Source organism: Oratosquilla oratoria, chromosome 41 (genome assembly GCF_046742065.1).
Source record: "Oratosquilla oratoria isolate Oo_2021 chromosome 41, ASM4674206v1, whole genome shotgun sequence".
NCBI classification, from domain to species: Eukaryota; Metazoa; Arthropoda; class Malacostraca; order Stomatopoda; family Squillidae; genus Oratosquilla; species Oratosquilla oratoria.
The window spans coordinates 21,945,419-21,969,635 of NC_134817.1; the positions used below are offsets into that span (position 1 = coordinate 21,945,419).

Here is a 24,217-nt window from a genome sequence, read left to right on the forward strand (position 1 = left end):
GTCTTAGCTCCTTGTGATTGAAGGGGCATCACCAGCCCCTGCCCACTGCCTGGGTCAGAAGCAGTGCAGCAAGACACAGCAAGGCCTAATAACTGAAACTGGTTTATTCCCACTGCTTGGGAACCCTGCCTCCTTGTCCATTCAGGAGTAATTAAAGAGGACAAAGAGAGATCTTTTTGGGCCGAGTCAATTTGTCATCCATTCACAACCTCTCTCTCCACTCTAACCCATCTCTTGCCCAGTCCCTTCCTTGCTCAGTAGACATTCCCCCAATAGACATTCCCCTCAGTAGACATTCACCCAAGGTCCCTCTCCACCCAACTCATTCCTGGTGTTCCCCTCCAAATTCACTCCATCCACCTCAGCCTTGCACATTTTTTGCTAGTCTTTCTTCACTATTTTTTTTTCTCCATATGACTAAACCATCTCGGTATTCTTTCATCAACTCTCTGCCTCACCACCATATTTTTCACTCTATACATCCCTGTGTCCCCCATCACTCTTATACACTATCCCAAACAAGTTTAGATGCTTCCTTTCTTACTCCTTCAGATTCTATGTGTGTGCTCCATAATGTGTCATGAGCACAATCACTCCTTCCAACAGTCTTTGTATCCATTTCTAGATTCCTATTTTTCATGCCACGTGCCATCACCCTCTCAATATTTACTGGCCTCTTTTCCTCAATAATTTACTTGTACCTCCACCCCTCTGTCTATCATAAATATATGTAATTGTTGTGAGTTGACTAATTCTGATATTTATGATCTCAGGAGGAGGTTCCTCTCTGCTATACCACAGACACATGGGAAAATGTCACACTAGAGGAATTTCTAGCATGTCCTAGCAACTTAGCAATCAACCGTCAGACCAGAATGCTTGCCGACTTGACTCTCGTTGGCTGTTACAATAACTCTTTAATGTCTCAAGAGGAAAGGGACACAGTTATGCTTTTGTCAGCGAAAAACAACTTAAAGAAGATGGCCTTTTTTGGCTTAACTGAATTACAGGAGATCAGTCAATATTTATTTGAGGAAACATTCAACTTCAAGTAAGTCATATAATGCGTTATTAGTGTAGTGTTGGGACCAGTGACGGGTACCTGGATGTGGTGGTCCAAAGATATATAAACAATCCCACACTCAGTGTTTCTTACCAGAGAGATCTACAGGAGATCCCAAACATTGTTGTGAGTTGCTGTGGATTAGTCAGTGAAACTTGAGGCTACAGTTATTAGTGTAGTACATTTTGTTAACCTCTTCAATACGAGTCAAATTCTCGCATGCAGCATCAGATGCCTGAGGTATGATGATTGATACATCACATAGAAAATATAAAGTCACTGCTGTACTACTCATTCTCTTTCACTGAGTAATAATAAACATAGAAAATGTGATCAAGCCAATGGGACCTTTCGCAGTCAGGCTCGAAGATTCCTATTAGCCCTAGAATTTTCAATTGTCTCGGATTTCACGAAGCAAAGGGGCGACTTAGCTAATTTGGAAACATATATTTAAAAGAAAAAAATACGACATAAATTGCTGCATAAGTGTATTCAAAATTAAAAACATGACTCTTAAAGTTATAATTTTTATTTACTGATGTGTGATAAGGCTTTGTTAATTTAATCATAAGATAAAACTAAAATAGGTAGTTATTTTTACAGAAGTATGAGCAGTAAAAATAAGATGTTGATTTCGGTTTGTGCATTTTATCTGCGAGTGTTGAAAAATAATGGATATCACTGTCACGTCCTGTATATGAAGATAATCAGTAAGATAAAAGATAACAACAGTGGTGGCGGACGTACGAGGTGACCGACGTTTGTGTAAACAGTAGCCTCTTAGATCTGAGGGGAGCTATTTTCAAACAAATATGACTAATTTTATGTGTGCCGTGGCAGACTGCACGCCAAATCAAACAAAAAAAAAGTAAGAGAAAGACAAATGTTAATCGTACCGGAAAAATTAAGTCTTCGATGCAAAATTATATTTTCTGTACATTACATGGATTTGCCTACTGCTTGGTGCATTCAAATGAAAGCATACATCAGTATACGTCCATTGAAGTCGGTAGAAAATGACAAATTGCTTGGCTTGATACAATTATAGGCTGTTTTACGAATATCATCTGTAATTATAAATAGGGGCTCAAACAATGCTATATGCAGTTTGCAATCATGAAATTAATTGACTTAAATTTCAGACACAATAATGTACAACGATACACCTCTGTAAGCTTATAAAACTTGCCCAAAAAAGTTTTATTTTCCGGCAAGAATTACAAAATCTGGCAGTCTGGTATCAAATCGCTCACTGCGAAAGGTCCCATTCACAGAGTTTGGGGGTCACTTAGCTACAATTACAAAATAAATATAATCAAGATGCTAACACTGGCATCCTTGTATACCCACTCACTCCTCATGATGCCTATGTAGACTTATGTAGATGCCTATGTATGGAAGAGGTTTATCTTGTTACTGTAGGAAATGCTTTGCAACACTAATAACTTTGGTTGTGGACTTGAATGATATACCAAATCATGTTTATTCCAGAATGTAATTTTAGAACTTCTTTGACAGATTCAGTGTTCGATTTGAGCAGTACAATGAAACAAATGCTAAGGGAGCACTTTCTGGACTCGAGCCAGAAACTGTTGAAGATATCCGCAGGCTGAACCATTTGGATATGAAGTTGTATGAATATGCTCGAACACTTCTGCAAGATCGTTTTAAGAAATTGTCAAGTCAAGATAACCATTTTCAAGAGCACTTTAACCATATGGGAAAATTTGAACATATTCCTTGGAATGAGATTGAAAGAGAGAATTAATGCTCAATTCTTATCATTTTAGGCAATAATTGGAATGAACAGACAAATTTGGAATAGATTTTATGTTTTCTTTTTGTTGATTATACCATGTGTACTTTTGTAAAGTCATGTACCTGTTGATTTTTTTTTCTCCAGATCTGGAAATTTCCATGTTTCTTGTGTTAACTAATACTCATTCCCACTGTCCTTAAACTTTCCATTACCACCCCAGGGATTTGATTTCACTTCTTTTCATGCTCCTGTGGTGGAGGAATCAAATGATTGCCCCAGGGGCTCCCCCTAAGGTTTCTCTACCAAGGGGTGATGTGATGTCGATAATGCAGTGTGACAAGCTACTACAAACTAATTGACAAAAGAAATGTAAAGTAGAACAATGGTATACTTCTGTGTGTAAATTTGTTACATAACACAGATTAACTGTGAGAAGAATTGATTTTGTGCTCTTCACATCCCCGAAAACAAGTAAACACACTGAATGTGCAGAATGTATTGGGATGCATATAAGTAGAGGGAAAAGAGTGGAGAAAACATGAAGCAATAAGTGGTCAGCAACCCTAAAGCTTTTTACGTTTAGAAAAACTTTAATGACACTGATGGTAATGATACTATGTATGTCAACATGAATAAGAAGAGGAAATTACAGTCCTATTGTACATACTGTACAATTCTGTGATAAACATCCACACTCACCAAATAATAGTATTTTATGATCCTCATGTTATACATTCATATTGACATACATTGTTATTGTCATCATCATTGTTATTATACAGTTCCTATCATCATCATGTCATCCTCATTGTTATTATTATATGGTTTCTTTGCATGTGTATATTACCACTACATTTTAATTTTTACTCTTATTATCTTTCTTTTGTAGGGACCAATGATAGGTACCTGCTAGGGGTGGTTTTTTAAGATGGACATCTGACGGAAACGTCTTGCCATCTGTCTTCAAAACCTACCAACACCCTCACCTTCATCTGGAGGTGCAGCCCCAAGAGGCTGACACTAGGTCTTCAGATTAGTTCCAAGATCTTTCTGTCAACTTCAGCTGTATTTCCTCCACTTCTTAACACAAGAAAGGCTGACAATTGGTGACTGCTGTTCTCTTATTACTATAAGTTGGTGACATAGAAATTTGCCACACACTAATACAAAACAGATATCAGTTCAAAGTTTCTTTCCAGAAAGATCTATGGAGGAGAGCCTGAGGACCATTTTCAGTCACTGTAGGGTTGTGGGTTTCTAGTTGGTGAAACTCGAGGCAACATGCTTTATTATTATCGTTTCCTCTGAGTCTTAACACATCTGTTCTGCATTTATTTATTGTATGCTTTTGATAATTTATGATAACCAGCCATAGTAGTCACAAATTTTGGGGAAAATGGCTTCAAAGCCTCTGATCATTTATGTAGTAGATTAAAACATTCCCAAACAAAATTGTCACTGAATATGAATAGTCTGATTGCAGCAGTATTCATGGGATTTTGCCAAAAAACAAAGAATTGGTTCAGTATAGGCTGTGTCACAGAATACTGCACATAACATGCATTGCACATATATTCATGGCTTTCTTCTCACTTTGTAAGTGAGGGTGGGCAAATCAATGTAAAGGCCCACTTATCCAGATGCCCAAAGTGTTCTCATTGGGTGAGTAGGCTAATGCATATCAGTAATGATATATTTTGAAAGAAAATAAAGTTGGTACATACGGGAACAAAGGTCAGCAATCAAAATTTTGACATTAGTAAAGGTATGGGTGTCTAGGTATATGTCAGCATTAAATTTGGCCTTGGCCTTGCCTTATTTTTTAAGCATATGTATTTGTTTAACCTTTTAAGTAATGTAATGTGTCATTAACCAAAGATTTCTTCAATAATTCGTATATAGTTCATAGAATGATGAAGCCTGCATATGGGGTTGGCAGAAAGGTTTCATATATTGGGAGGTAATATGTGTAACAAATGCATTGGTTTAGAGATATGAAAGATAAAGAATTGGAAGATAGATCGGAAATAGTGTAGTGATACACAACTTGGAGCACCTTTGATGTGTCATAGATACCTTGCAGAGCACAGTTTCAGGTAATGAATTCATAGGTACTCTAGGAAATTATATCTAATATGATGATCTTTGCTTGTGTGCTGCTATTATTTCATGGCAGACATCTAAGTGATTTGTTATCAAAAGTTTTAGAACACTGTTAGACTAGCACAGTATCTTTATTTTTTGGATAGTTAATATGATATGTTTTTGTTTTATTTTAATGAGAATTTTTCAAAATACTATAATAGTAAACTTGTTTATGGAGTAACATTTAAGACTTTGCTTTTATTTTTGAGTTATGATGTACCCTTTTGTATTGCATTTTTGAATGATTACTAAATGATTGTATATAATGTAAAATGTACATAAACATAAAGGACCATCTGTGATGGTTCTAGTATTCCCAGCGTTCTTGCTGGAGGACAACATTTTTTCCTCGGCTTGGACTTCTTCAGTTTGCTAAATGGCACAGTAAAGCTTAAAATGGAATTTAAAGTATGTTAATGGGTGTTAACCTGTCAAGAGTTAAAGGAGATAATTTCAGCTGCATCAGTCAGAAGATATTGTCCCAGAGCATAATAGAATTGTCAGGTATTTATTAACTAGAACATATTTTGGAAATGTCACTCTAATGGGGTTCATCTCCCTGTATAAGTGAGGTAGGCTGCTAAGGCATACACATCCAACACCCAATTGTTTCCCCTTTTAGATATCTCTTAGCTCCTTGTGGATAAAGGGCCACTGAAAGTAAAATTAAAGGTTATACATCATTTGATTTATTTAATTATTTATGTATGTATATTTTTCTAAGTAATTTATTTATTTGTTTATTTATTTTTTATTATTATTATCTTATTTTTGTTTTTAAGGAAATATCAGTGTGATGCTGGGAAAGGTAAAAAAAATTCTGTATTCTTGAAATAACTTTGATGCAACTTTTTTGCTCACCTAATAAGTTTTATAGTTTCAGTTTTGACAAAGTGCATTATTCTTAATCCATCTAATGTGGCAGGAATTTTGGTGAGTATTCATCCATTTCCGAAATGTAAAATTAAATTAAGTCTAGAGGAAAATGTGTATAAAGTAATCTAAAGTGACTGAATATTGCTACAGGAAAGGGTTACTTTCCTCGGCATGTTATTATGAAATAGTATTTGTTTACAAATGACAATTTGCCATTTTTAAGTAAAATAATGGAAGGAAGATTGAGAGACATTAGGTATTATTTCATCATTAATGTATAATGTTAAAAAAAGGTATATTTGAAGTTAGTAGATGGAGCTTAGGCTCAGTCAAAACACTGATTGGCAGACCCATGGGGCAGCACCTAAAGATATAGATGAGGATGTTGACAGGTTTTGGTGATGGGTAGCAGGGAGATGATGGATATTCATCACAGAGAACCATTATGTAGATAAGATTTGGTTGATTCTAAAATGGAATACTGGTTTGTATTTTTTTTTATTAATTTATTTATTTTTTCTTATTTATTTATTTATTTTTATTCTTCAATCTCTCTCCATCCTGGTATCACCAGATACCCAACACTGTTGCCAGGATTTTAGAACGAAAAATGATAAATAAGTACATGAAAGAAAGCACATATATTTATGTAGAAGTAGGTCATTCTAAATTGTAGAGGCACCCAAAGAGAAGGATTTTAAAAGAAGATATAATGTAAGAGGGAAATCACTTCTTTAGGTAAATGTAAGTACATATTAGGAGTGAAAGGAGTAGAGAAAATAGCACAGAAGGAAATTTAGTCTTAGTTCTCACCACCCAAACAATTTAGAGACAGAATGACAAGTCTTACTTTCATATTTTCTAGTTCTTGCAGGTGGAGTGTATATGACAAGATACTTTAAATGCAATACTGTTTTGAAGTTACAATTAAGTTTATTTCTTGTTTATCATTAATGCTTGATTTAACATAGTACATATAAGAATAATTTGTTTTGATCTCTGGGTTTAGGGAGAATTGATTTTGTGGCAATAATTGATATATATGAGAATTTGTATACCTTTCATGAAGTATTTTGTGTATAATGAGGGTAGATGGCACTGCATGGCCACAAAGTGATAGGGTTCTAGAATTCACACCTTAAAGCACAAATATATAACAAGCTGCCAGAACTACAATCAAGAGAGGTCTTGATGTTAGAGTATGATAACATGGCTAGAATCATCCTGGACTTTCATGTGTAATTACTGTTACACCATATGTTATTACAACTAGAAAATGCCAAAGTGGCAGACCACATTTTTAGAATATCAAGAAACTTGCACTACCCTGTGTTAATCTAAATTGCCTTTACTTCTTCACAGTGATGATGCCTTTGATTATTTTATTCTGGTTAAATCAAATTGATTGTGTTCAGCTGAGGTGCATGGTTTTATTGAAGTACTTGATGCCAATCTGACAAAAGCGGAGATAGTGAATCTTACATTTACCAAGCATGATTAGTTTTTACTTGAAAATGTCTTTGTGTCTTTTCTGGTCAGGAAAGGAAATTGGGGTTCTGCAGAAAGGAGACCCATATTAGAAGGTGTTCATATTCAGTCCTCACCTTAACAAAATTCAGAGTTTGTTGCATGTAGGATCCATTCATTCTTCACAATCAGAAAAAAATATAATGAGATGAGCAAGAACATTTTTGAGTCTTGGTTTTTGTCTTTTTGTTCAGTGTACAATACAATTTTGATAACCCAACTTCTGGAGAGGGTATTGTAAATCAATATATAATGATGATGATATGGTTTAACGTCACAAACTTCCCCCATCGGAAGGCTAGGACAGAACCTCTCGCAGAGGACTTTGCAGTGTGGAATTTAATGAACCATGCCCTTGGTTCAACTTCACCGGTGGCAGGGTTCGAACATCCATCCCTTCAACCTTCATCGCAAGTAATGATGCCATAACCTGCTCAGATATGATAGAGCACATGCACCAAATTACTGTATCTGTTATATTGAATATCTTCAATTTGGTGGAAGTGGAAGACATCTTCCCCTCTTGGAGTGAAGTCATTATCCCTTTCCCTTAACTAGCCTTCATAAACTCTTTAAGAAGTAATGATTTCCTTTTGTCTTTTTTGGCAGTGTGAACACCATTCCCTCCTATTATCCCTCCAATCTGGCTCCCATGCTGGCTGCTACACCACAGGTATCTTGGGGCAAATGGGGACAGTAATTTGCAGTGCATTTGCCAAAAACTGCTTCATTTTTGCCATAGATTTTTGTCTTAGGAAAGGCATATGACTGGCTAGTGATGGTGGGATATAATGAAAACTCTTTCCATAGAGCTCCTCCCACATTCATGTCTTGTTTACTATTACTCCAAACTTTTCAAGTCTGTGTGGAGACATTATCTCCCACACTTACCCAATTGGAGACCCCCCCCCTAGGAAGCATTCTTCTCTTCATCCTAGACAGGGAGGTGTAACGTGATAGGATGTCCTTGTCCATTAACAGATTTACTCAACCCAGAACTAGTGACCTCCCTCACCAATTGACAATTTTGACAACTTAGGCTCTTGACATACAAAATAATAATAACCTTAGCCATTGATGATGTAGCAAAATACCCTTTCCTTGGAATTATTGCTAGCTTATGTCTCAACAGTCCAGCCCTTTTCTGTGTGAAGACCATCTGCTCATATCAACTGTTTTCCACTGAGCTGTCTTCTGTAACCAAAGGGACTAGAACAAGTGTTACACTTTTCCAACTCAAGTGTTGCCATTACAAAGATATGACTTCCGTAAATCTAGGCAACATTTCCAATCACTGAACAGATATGATTACTTGGTTTGACCTTCAACTCTGGCTTCTTTTAGGTCCCTTTTCTACATACATACATACATATACCAAGGCTTTTTCCCCCTTACTAGGGAGGTAGCCAAAAAGGAAAAGGCATAAATCATTCCCACCCATTCCATCCCTGAAAACACTCCACACCCCTCCACCCTCCCTCCCGTCTTAGCACCTCCTAGATGACGGGTCATCCCTGCACCTTGTCCACTGCCCTGGGTCAAAAGCAGTGTCTCAAGACACAGCACATCCACATCAAGGCTGCTTCATTAAATTGGTGACCCCCCCTCTTCGTCCCCCCAATAAAGGAGAGGACGGGGAGAAATCCCTTCAGGCTGTGTCAAAATTTTGCTCACACACACTACCTCACCCCCCATTCCCCCTGTCCATTCCACCTCATGCATCCCTTTTCTAAGATCTTTAAATTTCCAGTCTTTGAATATGTGACTCACAGGTTTCCTTTGAAGCCTCTTCTAAATTTGAATAGAAAAAACTTGATCATGGATATCAGGTCTATTCCTCTTTCTCACTTGCAGCCTTCTGAATCCAAGACCTTGTGATGTAATAACAATAATTCTTGCCTTCAATTTCACTGACTGGAAACCCACAGTACCTGGCAGCAGTCCTCAGGTCCTCCCATTGATCTCTTGGGTAAGAAACATTGGACTGTTTTTTGTGTTGTATTAGTGTGGGACGGTTTTTGTGTTATTGACTCACAGTAACATAAAGGAAGCAGTTGCCAGTTGTCAGTTTTCCTGATGTGAAAAGTGGGAAGAAATACAGAGATGATAGAAACCAAGAGTCAGATTCTTGCGAGACATCCCCTGATGTTGTTGTTGTTGTTGTCGTTGTTGTTGTTGTTCCCTAGACTGTCAGTCCGAGCAGTCCCGTCTCCCCAAGGAATGCCACAGCCAAAACTGGGTTTTCCCACAAATCCTTTATAGAGTGCATGTTGTTGTTGTTGTTCCCTAGACTGTCTGTCCGAGTAGTCCCATCTCTCCAAGGAGGTAAGGGTGTTGATGGGCTTTGAAGACAGCTGGCAAGGAAATGACTGATGTGCATCTTTGAAGCACCACTTTCAAGTATCCGTCATTGTTCTCTCAGTGAAATGTAATAATACCTCTCTCTCTCTTGTCTCTGCTTTTACTTTCTCTTCCTTTACCAGTGTGTTATGAAAGTTTGAAGACACTTTTTATAAATATATATGTATATTTTTTCTACTTTATTCCTATGAGTTATCAACTAACATTTTTGTTGGAAATGTTTGGAAAAAATATTATTTTTGCATGTGTACAGAATGTTTTTTTTTTTTTTATATAAAATTTATGAGGTTTGCACAATTGATAGGTAAAACACCATTTGGAGTTCCAACTCATGCTTTATGTATATATATATATATATATATATATATATATATATATATATATATATATATATATATATATATATATATATATATATATATATATATATATATATATATATTATATATGTATATATATATATATGTGTGTGTGTGTGTGTGTGGACGGGTGGTGAGATAAACACAGGGAACTGTTTAGGGATTTATTCTGACATTTCGTCCTTACCAGGACTTCTTCAGAGTACATGCACATTCAAACAATTCACCCCCTAAATACCCGCTGAATCTATCCGCTTTCCATCATGGTCGACCTGACCTCTCGTCCTCCTACGCTCCTACATACAGACAAACATATACCAAGGCTTTTTTCCCCCTTACAAGGGAGGTAGCCAAAAAGGAAAAGGCATAAAATCATTCCCACCCATTCCATCCCTGAATACATTCCACACCCCTCCACCCTCCCTCTTATCTTAGCACCTCCTGGATGATGGGTCATCCCTGCACCCTGTCCACTGCCCTGGGTCAGAAGCAGTGTCTCAAGACACAGCACATCCACAGCAAGGCCGCTTCATTAAATCGGCGACCCCCCCTCTCCGTCCCCCCATGCATAAAGGAGAAGACGGGGAGAAATCCCTTCGGGCTGCGTCAAAATTTGCTCAAACATACTACCTCACCCCCATCCCCCTGTCCATTCCACCTCATGCATCACAACATCATCCATATACAACCATTCTCCATTCACCCCTATCTTCTGTCCTCTCCCGTCCTTCCTCAACAGTCATTCCCCTCATATATATGAAGTGTGTGGGAAGAGGAGAGGCAGGAGTCTTAACCCAAGTTTAGTTTTTTCAAAAGAATAGTGCTACATACGACACTACTTCTTGCCCTATAGCAGTATTCTTTTGAATAAGCTAAACTTCCCACCCACTTCATATATATATATATATATATATATATATATATAATATATATATGTGGTATAGTGTAGGGTTGGAAGTGAGTTTGGAGGGTGAGAGGCTGGAGGAAGTGGAGAGCTTCAAGTATTTAGGATCACGTAACAGTGAATGAAGAAAGATAAAGTGGAGGTTAATTATAGAGTAAAGGAAGGAGGTAAATGTCAGGGGATGGGGAAGAAAAGTGTTATGAGAAATAGGTATGTGGGAATAGACTCTAAGAGAAGGTTGTTTGAGGAAGTGATTGTCTCCACAACACTGTATATATGGAGTAAAGACTTGGAACCTGAAGGAGGCAAAAAGGAACAGCAGAAACATATTTCAGATGAAATGTTTCAAAAGAATAATAGGTATTATAAGGAAAGAAGCTGCCTTGCCTTGGGTGTGCTGTGTCTTGCCGCATTGGTTCTGACGCAGGGCAGTGGGTGAGATGCAGGGATGACCTGTCATCCAGGAGGAGCCAAGAAAAGAGGGAGGGAGGGGTGGTGAATAGGAGTGAAGTATGTGGGGATGAAATGGGTGGGAGTGGATTTGTGCCTCTAACTTTGGCTACCTTCCTTGTAAAGGGGGAAAAAGCCCTTGGTATATGTATGTATGTATAAAGAAAGAGTGAGAAATGTATAGGTGAGGCAGAGAGCAGGGGTGAAAAGAGAGCTTTCCGAGAGGGAAGAACAAAAAGTGCTGAGGTGGTTTGGAATATGGACATAATAAAGGTTTCCTAATGTAGGACAAGAAAAACAAGAGGATAGAAACCGGAAGGGAGAAAATGTTTGAAAGATTGTAAAAGATGCAGTTATCCTTAAAGACACAATAACAGTATAGGAGATAATGCAATCATACAACACAAGCAAATTTAAAGCTACCAGGCAACTTTTGACCTATGGAAGTACAGAAGTGCAATCAGATTCTATAAATGTTTCCCAGAAGTTAATTTTTTTTATCAATAATTGAGTGATAGCAATGTAGTTTCCTCAGTTTGCTTTAGATGTTTATATTGAAGTAGCATTGTTAAGTCTTGATTTAAATAGCATTTATTTTATTTATTATTATTATTATTTATTTATCTATTTTTTTAGATTTATTTTTTAATGGGTGGGAATGGTTTTATGCCTTTTTCTTTTTTGGCTACCTCCCTTGTAAGGGGGAAAAAGCCGTGGTATATATATGAATATATGTTTTTTTTTTTTTTGAGGATTTGTGTATGTTTGTGTGCATTAACTCAGCTACCCAGCTTATATGGGGGTAGCCAAATCAGAGCATGAATTTGAAGCTAGACACGATAAATTGGAGAGTAGGAGACAGAACCCCTCAGGCATTGCTCCTTACCTGTATACTATAATCGGGTAAATACATACATGCATTAAGTAATCAGGCCAACAAAGTTTGAAGATGATGTACCTTACTCATGGATGTAGGTTGAATAGTCGTATCCCCGTCACTATAAGGGACACCTACAGCTGAATAAAATCATTTGGTATAAGCCAGAGAACTTGTATATTTATTGATTTTTTTTTAGCATCTCACTGAGTTGAAGGGATTAAGTGCAATGGTGTGGAATGACGATAGAGTATGGAATAATGTTTATTCATGTATCAGCTTCTTGATATGTTCGTTTCTGAACACATTATAATTTCTGACAGAATCACATTTATTGCATTGCATTTTACCTGCTAAAATCTATTTAAAGTTGGACTGATGAAAAAGGGATACCAGGATAATTGAATTCATCAGTACAAAAATATGCAAATACAGCATAAATGACAGAAATTTAGCAGTAAGTACATAGATTTTCCTTGATGCATCACCTCACAATAGTTGCATAGTTTTCATGAAAGTAGCAGTTGCCGAATAGACTGACGTGTTAAACACCGTATGAGGATGGAGCTGTAATAAGCGAATCGTCATACAAATAAAGGCTCCGTCCTCATATGGTGTTTAACTTGTTAGTTGCATTGTTACTGTTATCCTTTATCTGTGTGTGGTATGTTGCTAAACAAGGAATTTCTCATAATGAAGGTTTTTGTGGTAGGTTTCACCGATGTTACCCAGAATACATCATCTTCCTGCACTAGTGTGAAGACCATGTATTCTGGCCTATGATTTCCATCCTCAAAAATTATGGCAGAAGCATATGATCTCTACTGTTACTTGTTTTTTTTCATTATTGAATTGTCTGGTAGAAGTGGAAGAAAGGTTGCACACATAAATGGCAAGATGAAAATTAGATATACCAGCACATGAACTTGGAAAAAAAAATCTAGTCAACATTTGCTTTATAATATGACATGTAAATACAGTAAAAGTATATAAAGGTTATATACAACTACATACATATACCAAAGGCTTTTTCCTTCTTACAAGGGGGGTAGCCAAAAAACAAAGGCATAAAAACCACTCCCACCCATTCCATCCCCAACATACTCCACTCCCATCCACCCCCTTTCCTCCCTCTTATCTTGGCTCCTGGATGATGGGTCATCCCTGCATCTCGCCCACTGCCCTGGGTCAGAAGCAGTGTCGCAAGACACAGCACATCCACAGCAAGGCCACTTCATTAAATGGGCGACCCCCCTCTCTGTCCCCTCATGCATGAAAGGAGGTGGGGAGAAATCCCTTTGGGCTACATCAATTTATTTTTCACACATACTCCCTCATCCCTCATCCCCCACCCATCCCCCCCTCATACATCACAGCATCATCCATACACAACCCTTCTCCATTCACCCCTATTTTCTGTTCTCTCCCATCCTTCCTCAACAGACATTACCCTCTTCCCCAAAACCCCTTTTACCCCATCCATCCATCTCATCCTAGGTCACCCCCTCATGTTCACTCCTTCCACCTCTGCCTTCCACACCTCATTTACTAATCTTTCTTCACTCATTCTTTCCATGTGTCCAAACCATCCCAATACTCATTCATCAACCCTATCTCCCAACTCCCTTTCCACCCTCATTCTCCTTCTCACCTCATAATTTCTCACTTTATCCAGCCTAGTAACCCCTGTCATAGTTCTCAGGCACCTCATCTCAAACATATTCAAACTCCTCCTCTCTTCTTTTCATATATTCCATGTTTCTGCCCCATACAGTGCTGTTGCCAAATCATTCCTTCATACAGTCTCCTCTTAGCATCAATTCCCAAACATCTATTTCTCATTACAGTTTTTAATCCCCCAAGGCATTTACTTGCTTCTCTCAATCTACATTCTACCTCCACCTCCACTCCCTTTTCCATTACATTCACACCCAAGTATCTAAAAATATCCACTTCCTCCAGTCTCTCTCCCTTAATACTCACTTCCAGTCTGCTTCCACTTTCTCCCCTTGTACATCTCATCACCTTACTTTTACCCACTTCCTTCCCAAACTCTGTCACTAACTTCCTCAATCCCTCCTCTGATCCTGCTACAAGTGCAGTGTCATGAGCAAACAACTACTGGCTTAGCTCCCACTTTTCTTCATTTTCTTTAACCATCTCCAATCCCTGACCCACTACCCTTGTATTTACCTCTTGCACCACCCCATCCATGTATAAAGTGAACAATCAAGGTAACATAACACATCCCTGATGAAGTCCCACCTTTACCTCAAACCATTCACTCTCTCCATCTCTAATCCTAACACAAGCTCTACTATGCTCTTAGAAACTCTTGACTGCTCTTAAAAGCTTTCCTCCTATCCCATATATCTGCAGTACCTCCTGCAGTGCCTTCCTGTCTACCCTGTCATAAGCCTTTTCCAAATCCATAAAAGCCCAAAAATTATCCTTACCTTTTCCTAAAGCTTTCTCACATATCTGTCTTACCACAAAAATCTGATCTACACAACCCCTGCCTGTCCTAAATCCACACTGCTCCTCACCAAGTACTCCCTCTGTTCCTCTCCTAATCCTCTCAATCAAGACCCTTCCATAAGCCTTCCCAACTACACTTAACAAGCTGATCCCTCTGAAACTACTACACTCACACTTGTACCCTTTTCCCTTGTAAAGTGGAACTATACTTGTACAGGCACTCCTCCAGTCCTCTGGTACTCTACCCTCTCTCAAACAAACATTAAATAACCACCAGCCAGTCTACCACCAATGTACCTACATTTTTCAGACATTCTGCATGACATCCATCCAACCAAGTGTCTTACCTGCTCTCATCATCTTAACAACTGCCTTTACTTCATCTTTCCTTATTTCTCCTACATTTTCCTCACTCATCATGGTCATTTTCTTAGTGCTTCCCACTGCAACTACCTTTCCCTCCCTATCCTCCTTCACATTTAGCAACTCCCTAAAATACTCTGCCCATCTTCCTCTTACTGCCTTCTCTTCCATTATAATCTCTCCATCTGCACCTTTTACCTTTTTTTCCCTACTTGATTGATTCGTCTCCTCTTCCTCTCTTTATATCCTTTCAAAACATCTTTTTATTACTTTCAAAATTTTCTGTCATACTCTTACCCCATTTCACATCTACTCTCCTCTGCCTCCTTTATGCAGCAAATAACAAAATAATGGGAAATTGTACTCATAATTGGATGTTAGGCCAGGTTAATTGCTCCTGTTTACAGAACATGGTATGAATTCATTAATCCATGATTACTTGAAAATGAAGACATGATGGTGCAACAGACCATCAAAGAAATGCTTTCTGCTGTTGTACAGGTAAGAAGAAATAACTCATGAGGTATATTTTATAATGGCAATGGAAAATGATCGATTCAGGCTTGATCACAGTCATAAACCTAATATCTTGACTCAGATTTCATTGATTTAATTCTGTATTGGGCAGAAAAAGATGTATAGAATGTGACCATATCAAAGGGGATTATTAGGTCATGTTGTATAATGAGCTGTCATAGAAGGGCCTACTTCTGTAGAATAATACTTATCCAAAGGAAGAGAAATGCAAAAGGCCATGACCTGTGTATGAGAGAATTCTCCATGAGAAACACTTAGTCTTCATGTAATTAGCTTTAAGATACTTTTTGTAATCTTATAGATTTATGTTTTTCTGACAGTCAGTTAAGTCTTGTGGCATAAGGTTTAAGTACAAAGAAGTAACTTAACAGAATCTTATTTAGTATTATTTCTACTTAATATTGACTGAAAATTTTTATATAGTTTTGTTTGAAAATATTGGACTTTGGGTATTGGAAGCATGGATGAAAAATATAGAGAATAGTTAATTTGGGGGAGTTTTCTGTACACAAGGCGACTTGAAGACCCAATCATCATTCTCATATAGTTGCTTCTGTCACATATTCATGGACTTGCAGTATCCAGTTTCTTCAGATATGAATTAGATTAATGGTACAACAGGAAAGTGGACAAAGATAGAAAATTGTTTCACTGTATCTCAATTATATTTAGTAACCACCTCCGTGTAATATTTAGGAATTTCAAAGTGAAATAAAATAGGGAAATTATGGATGATATTAAAGTTAGCTGTACAAGTAATTTTTTTCTCATGAAATTATAAACAAGCTCAAGAAAACTAAAGATCTTTATGGTCTTTTATATTGACATGTAGTGGTGGAGAAATTAGTGAATGGGAGGAGAGTTGATGGCCAGCAGGGAAGGTATTCAAAAATGATAATATTTTAAGATGATAAATAAAACACAAAGTTATATAACGTACTTACCCACTACCTAATACTGTTGTTATATCTAGTGCTGAGTGATAGTAGAGGCAATACTAGGTGAAGTTGTGCCCATGGGTGTGGTGTTCTTAAGGTAAATGACAATCTACTGGGATTTCTTTTCAGTTTCTTTAGACTTTTGGAAGTGACAATTCAACTAGTGCAGCTAGGTATGTCAACAATCACTCAATTATTGCCTTGAATTTATCTGACTGGGAACCTGTAGCTCCTTTGGAGCCTGCATTTGTCCTTGGACCCTCCCATAGATGTATCTGGGAAGAAATAGTGGATTGTTGTCTATGTGATGTGAGTGAGGGACTGTATATGTCTCCAGTTAATAGGAGAGAGAAGAGGGGAGTAATTACTAGTTGTTAGCTCACCTTAGGAGAAAAAGTGGTGGGAAAATAGTATGAGAGAAAACTTGGGTCCATCCAAAAGACCAAGTACCATCCTTAGAACTGCACCTCTGGGTAGAGGTGAGGTGGTGCTGGTACTTGGAGATAGACAGCAGGGAAATTATTCTCTTTGATATTTGTCCCATGGAAGCACCTCATGCAGGTACCCACTGATGCTAGTATATAAGCATTAGTGGGAAATTCATATTTAAAATATGGGAACCAACATTGGCTATATTTTATAAAGGGGTTCAGTATTGAGATATAGGGGATCAGTATTACCAGTGAGATTGATCACTTGAGAATGGCACAAGTTGTTTAAGAGTATAATATGCTCAGGATATTTGTAAAGTTTGATACACTGTGAACTGCACCCGCACTGCTTACCACCTGTATATGCCTACTGTGTACACAGTCAAACAGTACAAGGGCTGTTGTGTTGGAGGTATGTATTTGTAAAGAATGTCTGCAAATATTTTCAACCCGCCTGAGATGAGTAAAATGTGGTGTATGTAACTTTTGAATTTCAATTGTATTTGATATAATGGCACTGAAGAACTTGTCATGTGACCAAATACCATCCTTTGTGCCTCTGCCATCTTTGTGTGCCATAGAGTTTCATGCAACTTGGGTTTATTATCTTTTTATTGTAATACACTATATACTTCTTCAAATCCAAGAACGTGGGACTTGATTTTAAAGCTATATATGACTTAGGATTATACACTCTGGTTGTATGATATTTGCAGTTCATCTTTAGGATTAGAAAAGATATTATCAGAATTGTCTCTTCTTTTAACTATCTTGAAATCAATAAAGGTATATTTTTCTCTTGCACTGTAGCAAACAGTAATTGTTATATACATGTTGATACTGTTTGCCCTGATAAAATATAAAGTTGAATGATAGTTTACTAAATGATGCTGATATATAGTAAGGATTAATTAGGGTTACAATTTTTTCTAGTATTTATAATAAAGTGAAATTATAAAAAATAGAAAGCGTACCTCTGTGTACTTCAGTTTGAAATTAAATTACTTCGTTTAGCAAAATGAGATTCTTTATCCTTATGAAGTAAATCGATGACCCGGTCTGTATATCTCTATATACCAAAGGCCCATTACCCTTGTAAGGAATGTAGCCAGTCAAGGGACACATCCACTCCCATCCACCACCCACTGTTTCCCTCTCATCTTTGCTCCTCGTGGATAGTTCATACCTGCCTTCTGCACATTGCTCAGGTCAGAAGCAATGCAGCAAGACAGATAAAACCCACAACAGGGCCACTTCATTTGCACAGTAACCCTTCCTCCTTGTTCTCTCGTCCAGAAAATAGAGAAGATGGGGAGAAATCCCTTCATGTTCTGTATTTACAAAGAATGAGAACAGAATCTAGAGTTGCTTGCTTTGGCAACTGAGAATCCAAATAGGATTCTAATGTGAATAACATTTCTCTAGGTGCGATCTTGTGGGATATTGACTGCATATGTTTTATGCAGCCAATATTCTAATGACTTTAGTGACACTTTTTTGTTCAAAAAGTGATGATCACTCATATAAAACCTACTATTTCTCCTTAGATATCATCATTGTCACCTATATGACTTTATCTCTCGTGTAACATTGTCTCAAAGGATAGAAACACTGGTTATTGCCAATAAAATACCGAGTCAGATGGTGTGAACCCACCCACTCAGAGCTGAAGTAAATGTACCTGTAAAATTAGTAGCCTTTATACTGGCATGACAGAGGCAGAGGTGGATAGGGTAAATTTGAGGGGAAGCCCAAGAATGAGATGGATGGATGGGGTGAAGGGGGCCTTGGGTAACAGGGGAATGTCTGTTGAGCAGAAAAGGGAGCAGGCAAGAGATAGGTGCAACTGGAGAGTGGTTCTGAATGGACAAAAAACTGATGTGGCCTGAAGTGATTTCTCCTTGTCTTCTCTGATTACTTGTGATTAGACAAGGAGGGAGGGTCATCATGTAATGAAGTGGTGGGAGTAAACCAGCTTCAGATGTTGGGCCCTACTGTGGAGGTGCTGTGTCTTGCTGTAGTTTTTGTTCCAGGCAGTGGCCTGGTATGGCCCTTCATCCACAAGGAGCTAATATATAAAAAGTAAAACTAGTCTGGGATGGGTGCATACATTGGATGAGAAAAGCAATTTTGGTATACATATATACCGTATTTTTTGGACCATAAGGCGCTTCGTACCATAAGGCGCACCCGTAATTTGCTATTCCCCGTCCTTACATAAGGCGCACCTGGTCTCATCATCGGATAATCATGCATATGTGAGTGCTTTCAGAACTGAACATTTTTGTTGTTGAATGAGAAAAATTGGTTGGGATTTAGCAAAATTACAAAAATAAATTACTGTATATATTTCTTTTATTTTGGTCAGTGAAATCAGACCACCTCCATGGACGGTCTGCCCTGCCAATACCCCTAAAAAACAACATAAACGCGTTATGGGAATTGTGGGGAATTAAACCAACATTAGCAGTTTTATTCCCGGAATTCTCTATTCACTTAAAAACACAGGATTACAAATGAAGGTAAATTTTTAGTTTCGACCATGGGCGCAATATTGTAATAGAAAATTAATTATTAATTTTTTAAATTATAATATATCAACGTAATATGCAATTTTGTGAGCGGAAATAAAAAACAAAAAAGGTGCTTAAACAGATTTCGTAAGTAACGAAGTCGTGTTGGACGAATGGTACGCCGTGTTTGTTATGATAGATGCCGACGTCGAAGTAATGAAAGGATGATGAATTTGTCTAACCTATGTTAATAAATCATTACCTGCAAATTAAATGTCATCCGGATCGTCCTCGTTGTCGTCGTCGTGAGAGACGTTGGCGGGCTTTTCAACCACTCTCTCACCTTGCGGGGTATACAAAGTTCTTACAGCTTGAAGGAATGCATGTATCTCCTCTCCATAACATTCCCTCAAGAAAATTTACCTGGCGAGGTACTGTCGGAAGATGGCATCCCTATCCTATGCTACCGACTTCATTCATTAGCATTTTTGCTTGTAGCAAGGCATTTTTTATTTTCATTTCCGCCCACAAAATTGCATATTACATTGATAAATTTTAATTTACAAAATTAATAATTAATTTTTTATTGCTATATTGCGCCCATTGTCAAAACAAAAAGAATACCCAAATGACTACAGTCTGAGTGGAGCGAGACTAGACCAATGCAAAATGGCTGTCTGTGTTGTGGACGCTATCATGTCATAGCCATGATAGCGTGAATGAATGCGGTGGCATGGAGTCGAAAACTGTCGAAGTTTTCACAATTTTCTTGTCAAGATACATGCATCTTGGTTATAACTTCGTTGTAATTTTTGCTAGGACTATGCACTGTTGCTGTCGGCAGGCTAGCTACGAAACGTGTCAAGATTGTATGTCACTGTCCAAGGCATTTTTTTGCACTGAAGCGATAAGGCGCACCACCCGATTTTGGCCAATTTTAAGGATTTTGCCCGCACCTTATAGTCCAAAAAATATGGTATATACATTGTTGGGTGCATTACCGCCAGACAGGTAGTGTGTTACTGAAAAATATATATATTTATATACATATATGCATTGTATATACATATATATATATATACATACACATTGATGGAAATGCACCCCAGATTTTTTGGTAACACACTATCTGTCCAGCAGTAACATGCCCAGCTCAGGATATATAGTTACTATAGCATATATCCTTCTTGTGAGTATATTCAAACACAATTCTTTGATTTACCTTTTTATTTTGTTATTGAAAATCTTCAGAAGGTGTATATAATATTAATAGGATGAGACAAACTTTATGGACATGGAAAATTACAGTGTAATTGCAAGCATTTTCATGGAAACAAATTTTGAAAATTGAAAATTATGTTGTATAAAACTTTTCAGGAAATATTCATTTCCAGTTGCCAAAGTGTGCTGATGTGAAGGTATGGTACATAGGTTTTGCTTCAAGCCTAGACCTGCCTCTAAGGGGGCAGGGTGAGGTGGCACACCCATACTGCAAATGCCACATGCATTTGTAGAAATGCAAACATTATCTTTTAGACACAAACTACAAAGCTAATCAGCACCATATTGACAGGAATGAGAAGAAATAATTTGCCCAATTAGTACTGCAGCCTCAAACCGGGACTTGCTGGTAAAGGAACTTGTCATCTCCACATTGCATTTTTCTGTAATTTAAATTGTACAGGACGGGCAGAGTTGTGAAATTAAATGTTCCTACTATTATAGAAAAAACTTCAGTCAATATTGGTATTTTTTGTTGTACATGAACAAAATGTTTTGGGAGTAGTAGTAACACTTAATATCATAATATTACTGCACATTTGAGATTAATATACTATTTCAAGAAATTATTTTTAAGCCAATGTCTATGTTATTTTGTTCACATTAAGTTCATACAAAAATGAAACACAGACATCAAACAAATTCCAGACTGATCAGTTCTGCAAAGGTTCTTCAGAGGCTGAAGACATGGATTTTGATTTACCTAACTCAAAGGCAAATGAATGGATTAGAAGGGGGTTATGCAATAGCAACGTTACTTGCACACTTGGATATGAGACATGGCAGTGATTCTGGCTAAGGACAGGGCCCAAGCTCCTCTCTGCTGCTCCTCCAACACCTGTGTTCCATTTAGATTAATTTGACCAAAATCTTTTTCTGTGATGCTGCCAAACAATAAGTCTACACTTTTTTCAAATGTTATCTGTTCAGCATCATTTCTCTTTCTCTCTTTTTCATGTTAATGTGTGTGCACCTCTATATATTCTGTTCCAGCTGATTTGATGGAGAGATGATTCTTTGAATCTGTAATGTTGACAGGGCAGGTAATTTTGAATAATCAGTCTTTGATACTACTAAAATCTTGATTTACAATTCTCATACCTCATTATATACACATTTTTATATGACAATTCATTTATTCCATATCAATCTGTTTTCCTTATTTCTTTTTTCAAGACAAATACATCTCTGTCAAGACAGGTGGAATAGATTAATAGATTACGGGATTGTTACCTCATCACCTATAATATATATTCTTTTTACCTTAACAATGGTCAAATTAGTCTGAACAGACTATATATTGACACTTTCATGTGGATGGTCAACACCTCAACCTGGAAGTATCACTGGTTTGGACTTATAACTTAGTTTGCAGGATCACGGAAGGGGAGATGCTGAAACAAGCAGTTCTTACTCTGTGTCTGATCAAAAGACCTTTATAGAAAAAAAGAAAAAAAATCCTTGTCTGTGTGAGTCATGACAGACACTAGAGTCAATGATCCTTAGATCCAGGTGAGACTGCTTGGAGACTTGCTAGAGCTTGTGGGTAAACTACTGGTTCTTTTGGTTTGTGTCAATTCAGTGAATCTCTTTAGTGGGTGAAGATCCTCATTATGTTTTGCTTTGAGGGACTTTTCCTGTAATTTGAGACGTTTCTGGGCCTTCAGCCTAAGAGCCTTGATTCGTTCTAGCCTTGTTCGAAGTTGTTGCCTTGTAGAATTGAAAGGTTTCTGCCCCCGAACCCCCAGGTAACGACGGTTTCCTGTCTTAAGGGCTGCTGGTCGCAATGGAGGTGGTGTTGTAGTAGACGTCGTTGTACTGGTTGTAGAAGTCATTGTTGGAGATGTTGTAGTTAATCCCACATTGCCAATTCTTTTGACAAACCTCTTAGTCCCTCTTGTTTTCTTGAAGGTCTTAAATGGATGGTTCTTTTTCTTGGCTTTGTAGTTTCCTTCCTCAAGATCCTCAACCTTTTCCTGTCGGCGGTGTTGCCTTTTGCTTCGTGGGCGCCCATCTGCCCTGTAGTCATAATTGTAGTCATCATAACTATTATCATAATTATCATATTCATCCTCATATTCCTCATAATTCTCGTCATAATAATTGTACTTGTCTTCTGGAACAGCCTCATTTCCATCGATCTTGTCAAAGTAGTCTCCACTGGCAAAGTCCTCATCATAGTCAAAGTCAAATGTGTAGCTATAATCTTCTGTGGTCACAGAACCTACATCGGGGTCTTGACTTCCTGTGTGGAATGGGGCCTCCACTTCTGTTGGATAGGTAATATTCCCCTCATGGGGATGGTCAGGTGAAGGCAGAGGATGAACGGGAGCAGGATGTCTTAATGATTCATCTGTCGAAATGGAAGAATGTATTTGTGATCCCACCAAATGGTTCAGACGGTTTACCTCTCGGGATATTTCGTCAGCTGTTTTGGAGAGATGTCCGGAATCAGGTTGTCCATAGGGGGAGTCTGGATACCCCGGCAAGGATCCTTGGAGCTCTTTGCCCACATGACCTGTGGGAATATTAAAATTCATGAGAGAAAATGCATATCATGTGGTAGAAAAACATTGATATGTCAGAGATCACAAGGACATACACTTCCACACCATGATGAATTCATTGATACACTACTTACCTTAACAAGAATGATTACAAGTTAGTTTCTAGTATCATGGGGATATGGAATAAGATACTTGATATTGATTTTACAAAGTATTTCATTGGTAAGTTAAAACAAGTGCAAAAAAACATTTTTCATGTCAAACATTTGGTAACCAGAAAACAAACAAGGTTAAATGTCATTTAATATGATCTGGACAAGGCATTTAGCAGCATAAAAACCTGAGCAAAGTCAAGAGAGGATATGCATCCCCCCATGAACACAACGGTGATATGAACTGGTTGATAAGACATCATACCCTATGAACACAACACTGATATGAACAGGTTGATATGACATCGGCTCCTATGAACACAATGGTGGTATGAACAAGTCAACTTGACATCAGATGACTTAAAAGTACCTTAAAGCTGAGTGATTAGGGTCCTGAAAAGATTTCAGGGTCATATAAAGCTACACATGCACTGCTTCTTGAATGACTTGTATCGAAAGAAGGATGATCTAATTGAGCACTTCAATGAAGCAATTTCCATTTTGTGAGCATTTGCCCTGCAAGCAGGAGGAGGTAAGTGATACTGTAATAGTTATTTTTTCAACCTAAATCTAGCCAAAACTTTACCCATAAATATTGTGTCATGGTTGGTTGTTGTACAAAACAGGTATTTTTATAAGTTCTGTGTCCTTTACCTGAATGAAATTCCTGTAAAATCATAACTAAACTTTTTATGC

At 37.7% G+C, this 24,217-nt stretch overlaps 2 protein-coding genes across 2 annotated transcripts in view; one reads left to right on the forward strand and one right to left on the reverse strand.

The window, feature by feature from the left end:
• The window catches only part of Hs6st (heparan sulfate 6-O-sulfotransferase), a 21,746-nt gene extending 11,691 nt beyond the window's left edge, over window positions 1-10,055 (forward strand). Inside the window, exons 3-4 of the mRNA XM_076178213.1 lie at window positions 774-1,051; window positions 2,582-10,055. Of these exons, the coding sequence (XP_076034328.1) occupies window positions 774-1,051; window positions 2,582-2,831 (528 nt within the window). The 3' untranslated portion in view covers window positions 2,832-10,055. The remainder of the gene's footprint in view (window positions 1-773; window positions 1,052-2,581) is intronic.
• A 10,735-nt stretch (window positions 10,056-20,790) lies between these two features.
• LOC143021035 (uncharacterized) lies at window positions 20,791-23,380 on the reverse strand (the record flags this gene model as incomplete). Its single annotated transcript, XM_076178214.1, is given in 1 exon segment — window positions 20,791-23,380. A coding segment is annotated over 1 exon segment (1,016 nt), but the record flags the coding sequence as incomplete, so codon positions are not given.
• Between the last annotated feature and the right edge of the window lie 837 nt (window positions 23,381-24,217).